The 5448-nt window shown below is 38.5% G+C and overlaps 2 protein-coding genes across 5 annotated transcripts; one reads left to right on the top strand and one right to left on the bottom strand.

The window, feature by feature from the left end:
• The first annotated feature begins 73 nt into the window (after positions 1-73).
• tmem138 (transmembrane protein 138) lies at positions 74-3428 on the top strand. 4 transcript variants are annotated; one of them, XM_036003535.1, is made up of 6 exons: positions 74-320; positions 971-1102; positions 1237-1379; positions 2276-2447; positions 2645-2720; positions 2804-3428. In XM_036003535.1, the coding sequence occupies exons 3-6, from the start codon at positions 1252-1254 to the stop codon at positions 2914-2916; spliced, it is 489 nt and encodes a 162-aa protein (XP_035859428.1). In that variant the 5' UTR covers positions 74-320; positions 971-1102; positions 1237-1251; the 3' UTR covers positions 2917-3428. The 4 variants fall into 4 exon arrangements, with proteins under 4 accessions (XP_035859428.1, XP_031138755.1, XP_031138757.1 ...); XM_031282895.2 differs by adding an exon at positions 667-749 and having other exon boundaries at positions 74-323; positions 852-1379; XM_031282897.2 differs by having other exon boundaries at positions 74-305; positions 852-1379.
• A 314-nt stretch (positions 3429-3742) lies between these two features.
• tmem258 (transmembrane protein 258) lies at positions 3743-5375 on the bottom strand. The gene is made up of 4 exons (XM_031282900.2): positions 5245-5375; positions 4803-4912; positions 3996-4124; positions 3743-3899 (listed from the first exon to the last, which is right to left on the bottom strand). Exons 1-3 carry the CDS (start codon positions 5245-5247, stop codon positions 3998-4000), a joined length of 240 nt encoding a protein of 79 aa, XP_031138760.1. The 5' UTR covers positions 5248-5375; the 3' UTR covers positions 3743-3899; positions 3996-3997.
• Positions 5376-5448: the final 73 nt, after the last annotated feature.

Below are 5448 nucleotides of genomic sequence, written 5' to 3'. Positions count from 1 at the left end.
CCATAAATGTTCATTAATTGTTTTCACTTCTCGACAGCAGTTACTTTCAGTAACTTTTAGGACATAATAGGGCCATTACAATCAATACAACGACGAAATATACCGTAATTTCTATAGTTTTGAGGAATATTCCTAGAACCTATAAATTTGTTATTACGGTAAGAAGGACCGTTACCATGGAATTTACGGAAATACATGCTGAAAAGCAGCAGTGGAGGCTCCAAGTGGGTAGCATTGTTTGCTGATAAAAGTAGAATATGAGCAATTTAGGAATTCTTCTTGGCTCCGGCTGACGTATTTTATTCGTTACACGTTTTTTTTTGGTAAGTGGGTGTTATATGGTATTTGTGAAGCCGATTTATAACGTTAACACACTTGTGATGTTTGTAGCAATCGTGACTGGAGGGAGTTCCTCGAAGTGAAAATCCGAGCTGTGCCACTGCCAACAGAGTGATTTGTTGTGGAAATGAGATTGTGAAACAGTTAGTTGTAGGCTTACTCTATTATCTGTCTCCAGGATTAGCTAGCTAAAGCCAGGACCAAATGACCTAAGGCTGCCATGTCATGGGTAGATTAGATGCGTAAAAAGGAAGGGAGTGTGTTACCAGAAAAAGAGACAGTGGTGTCCGTATTAATCTGTAATCTCAGTTTTGACCTTTCCATTAGGTTTACTGCTAAATCTGCGACAGACGACAAGATACACAACCCTCCTCCGCACTGGAGATGGATGCATGGCAAAGATATGAGTTGTGAATATGCTTCGGAGGAGAACAAAAAAATCACAATGCTTTTTCTTCCAACCATGCGACAACGTCTCTGTTGTTTCACAGCTTTTCTGTTCTTCCTAGCAGGAAATGCAGCAGACGAGCAGACTTTCCACATCAAAGATGTCAACATGCAGAATATGAAAATATCTTAATCTGATATTTTGAACTGCCTGCAATCTTCACCAAGATACTTTTCTCCTAAAGGACAACATGAACAGAAGGACACACTGAAGTGAAGACAACCTAAAGCAATAGAACATGTAAAGGAAATGGACATTTTATAAAGTCAGTACTGTCTGCCTGCTTTTAGACCTGTGCAGTGTTGTTGTACTCCAGTATGTACAGTAGGGCGTGAATCTAGACCAAATAGACTTGTGTCACCACCATCAAGTACCTGCATATTGCAAGCGTAAAGAAAAACAGCCAGAAGCAAGGAGGCGAATAGACTGTGAAGCTTTGTGGTTTGCAGAATCCATCCCTGAAGATGCTCCAGACTAGTAACTACTCCCTGGTGCTGCTGATCCAGCTGACACTGTTGGCCTATGACCTCTTCGTCAACTCCTTCAGTGAACTCCTGAGGGGAGCGCCTGTCATCCAACTAGTGCTTTTCATGTGAGTACCTGAACTGCATGCTGATATGATTATTGATTTAACATCAGTCAATTAGTAAAAAAAAAAAACATTAATTGCAACTGATTGATTTCATTATTAAAAACAGTTATTAACTTTACAACTTTATCAAGTAAAAATATCAAATACTGTCTGATTACATCTTCAAACATGCAGACTTGCTTTCTTTCTTCACTTGATATTTATTATATTTTATACGTCTTACCATTACAAACTGGAATCTTTTGACATAAGTTGTGGCTCTCATTTGGCAGAGCTGGACTAAAACTAAGTATAATTAAGGCTGAAAATAGCAGTCATTTCTGATTAATAAACTCATCCCCAGTTGAATAAAACAGCATTTAGAGGAGTTGCTAGAGATTTATATTATTCAGATGCTTACAGCCAATTTGACTTAACTCATACATTATTGTGGTTTATCATCCTTGGGGTTGTAAATTGAAATTAATTTGCTCTTCTACTATTTTAGTAACTGGTTATCATCAAAACTCCCATTTGCTGCATTGTTTAATTATTTGCAGTGCTTCAGCTGCTCTGATGTCTTTGATATATTTTAGACCAACCATTTATATCCCATTACTGTATCATTACAAAATGTCCTGGTCAGTGAATGAAGCCTTGTCATAACCAGAGCTAATTTTTGTGAGATGTCGTCAGCATCCATACAGGGTCTATATTGATTTATTTTTACTATATGACCTTTGTTTAGAAAACTAATAATGTACAAGTCTTGCAAAATATCCTTTTCTCTGACACGGTCAGTATCTAGTTTACACTTTACTGCTGCATGAAAAAGTAGTAAGTAGTAAGCACACACTGCTCACTCCATCAGAAACCAATATTCCAAAAATATCAACCAGTAAAATCTGTGTCTACAGCATCCAGGACATTGCCATCTTGTTCAACGTGATCATCATTCTGCTGATGATGTTCAACACCTACGTGTTCCAGGTTGGCCTGCTGTCCCTGCTGCTGGAGAGGTTCAGGGCTCTGCTGATATTGTCTGGTCTTTACCTGACGCTCAGCATCTGCTTCCACTGCTGGGTGTTGGTAAGCTTCGTCACACCAACACAGACACCTGCACGTCAACTCTGTGCAAACACTAAATCAAAACTTACATTTTATCATCAAGTCAAGTGAATCATCATCAAGTGAAATATTCATGTAACCAATGTCATCCTATATCAGATTAACTGTGGATAATTTTGATCCACACAAACTACTCCTGATAATTATCTTTTTCCTAGAACCTTAGATGGCTTGAGTCCAACCATTTTGTTTGGACTGATGGTCTTCAAGCTCTGTTTGTTTTCCAGAGAACAGGTAATTGGTTAATCAATTCAGATATACATTTTACTTTTCACTTTCTGTAGTCATTGAGTAACTGTGCTTTTTTCTGTTACCAGCGGCAGTGCTGTATTACTACTTATACAAACGAACAGCAGAGTATATGGGAGACCCAAGGCTGTATGAGGACTCTCTGTGGTTGCGGGATGCCTTTGCCAGAGCTCGTCAGTGAAGAAGAGACAGTTTTAAGAAAGACCTTAAAAGGCTTTGCAAAGAAAGGCCCTTCTGACTTAACACCGGGCATCATCATCAGCAACTCTGAATTTTGGACTATTTTTCCATTTAAAAAAAACAAAGCTCTGGATTAAGCCAAGTCTCAAACCAGTTTGTGTTTACTGGCTCTTTGTAGCCAAGTGGGCAGATGGTTGTATTGGATTACAGTGGCAGATAAGCCAACCATAGCAGTATTGTATTAATTAGGAAGATTGTGTCTGTTAATCTATGTGGCCTTTGTAAATCAATTTGAGTTGCAGATAGAATGCAACATATTGGAATAGTTCTGTTATTCCCCTGCAAAGCAGGAAACCTGTTGGTTTGTGTTGCTTTATGTAAGGTTAGTATGTGCTGTTTACATGGTTAATGCCATTTTAATAAGCCAATTTTCATGTAAATCCTGTTATCTTTGAGTATGGGGATCTTTTTGAATTGTGTTCCTGCTGTTTTTATTAAACAATCCTTCTCTAATCCCGGTGTCATCCTTCATTACAAGGGGAGTATTATCCTGTAGACAAGGTGAAACAGACTGCTCTATTTTTAACACAAAGATTAATCAGGGATTGGGGGTTTTAGGCACCACTAGTGAAACAGACCATAAATAGTCTCCAGTGTGTCAAAATAACATTCTAATATCAAGGATCCAACAGGTCCAGTTCCAGTGAACTTCAGGTCTCCTCTAAATAAAACGGTTAATCAACCATTTATACAATTGTTCAAATCTATTAGATCTGTGGATTATTGTAATTGTTGCAGATATCAGGCTAAACAAAGAAAGACACCAAAAGTTTTACAAATCCCCTTTACTTGTGACAAGAAAACCAATCCAATGTGATCCCAAAATGTCGTCAGTGCAGTCCAATTAAATCCAGTCCTGTGTTGTGTGTGATGTCCTCTGTTCCACTGGAATGTGTGATATTCTTTTAAGTCAGTCACCCAAAACTGCAGGAAGACAAGGAGAGAGAACAAAGTTAACCACTAAAAAACTGTGTCGGTGATTACAAATAAAACTAGATCTTAATACTATTTTAAATGTACCTTCATACATAGATGCCAACCCAGAGTAATAAGAAGAGCACACCGAAGCCCATGAAAAGTGAAGCCACGAGGGAGATCAGCAGCTCTTTGTAGACGTCCCTGGTGTATTTTGTTGATGTCACCTCGTAGCTGACGAGAAGTTAAGGGCTAGCGCATTGAAAATACAATCAACAGCAAAATTTGCTCTTTGACATGTTTAATGCCTCCTGCTGTGTAGCCTATTATAATATAAATAATACAATAGCATTAGTGTATCATAGTATTAGTGTACCGTCATTCTGTATTCTTTAATGACACTTGCATAAAACCACTGTTAAAAAAGGCACAGTGGAAATTGAAAGGGATAAAAAATGAATGAACAAATCAAAAACTGAGTATAATTTAAACATGGTCCACTACACCAGTTTTACTATCATAAATAATGTAAAACTTTTTACCGCATCTGAAAATATTACAGACTTAGATTTCATCTTTGTCTTATTTCCAATTGTGGATTTCAAATGTATCATTTAAATTTCACATTGTACTCAAATGAGAGGAACCAGTGGGTGCATGGAGGGTTGAAAGAACAAATATCTAAAAACCTATGGTATGGTTTTACTTATTGTGCTCCATGAGAAATGGCAAACCTGTGCTACTAACTTAGCTTGAAGTAAGATGGGCTATAGCATGTAAAGGCACTGATATGATCCTTAACGTAATCTTGTACGGTTTCACTGCAGGTTGCTATTCTGCAGTAACCTAATGACCCCTTCTGTCATGTTACCCACATACATAGTGTTATGTGGAACAAGCAGGGAAGGATACACGAAGAACCAGGCAGTGAAGAACATGCCGATGGCCAGCAGGACGACAGTGAGGTGGGGGAACACAGCCGGGTTCACCGGGCTGGTGTATCTGGTCATAGCCTCGAGTTCCTGCAGCCACAGCAAAGAGTTTAGATACAATCAGGTTAGACAAGCTACATCACCTCCATAACCGCCAAACTGTGGTTTAACTTCCTACCACAATGTACCGCGTCTATAGCGTTTAATTTGTGTTGAAAGAAGTATTAATTTAGTTTAAATAGAGCGGCTAAATCAGTGGATTTGACATGAGAAGCTAACGTTGCTCTGCTAGTCTGCATATACATTGCTGCACAAAGCATAATTTCACACCGGAAACGCATTGTTTTGCTGATGAAACAAACTGCATATCATTGTATCACAGTTAGAACTTATATAAACAAGATAACGATGAATAATTCTACCATTTTTGCAATGAACCGGAGCTGCTGTTCAGTTTCTATGATCCAAGATGATAAGGCCACGTACTACTGACTATCACTTCCTGGTTTCTTTCGTGACGTACAGTTGACGTGTGCTGTGATGTTTTGAAATCCTCAATTTAGCCTCTCAGGCTTCTCCTCCCCATAGGCTCATATGGCACGTTTATATACTGTCTATGGGCACAT

This window comes from Sander lucioperca, chromosome 7 (assembly GCF_008315115.2).
Source record: "Sander lucioperca isolate FBNREF2018 chromosome 7, SLUC_FBN_1.2, whole genome shotgun sequence".
NCBI classification, from domain to species: Eukaryota; Metazoa; Chordata; class Actinopteri; order Perciformes; family Percidae; genus Sander; species Sander lucioperca.
This window is presented reverse-complemented; position numbering and strand designations above follow the sequence as displayed.

Bases quoted from the DNA above. Each gene is read 5' to 3' on its own strand.
- tmem258 (XM_031282900.2), bottom strand. The intron at 4,125-4,802 runs GTATCCTTCCCT...ACTTCTCGTCAG, and splicing joins TTCACTGCCTGGTTCTTCGT to CTACGAGGTGACATCAACAA.
- tmem138 (XM_031282897.2), top strand. From the start codon at position 1,252: ATGCTCCAGACTAGTAACTACTCCCTGGTGCTGCTGATCCAGCTGACA. The intron at 1,380-2,275 runs GTGAGTACCTGA...CTGTGTCTACAG, and splicing joins ATCCAACTAGTGCTTTTCAT to CATCCAGGACATTGCCATCT. The intron at 2,721-2,803 runs GTAATTGGTTAA...TTCTGTTACCAG, and splicing joins GTTTGTTTTCCAGAGAACAG to CGGCAGTGCTGTATTACTAC.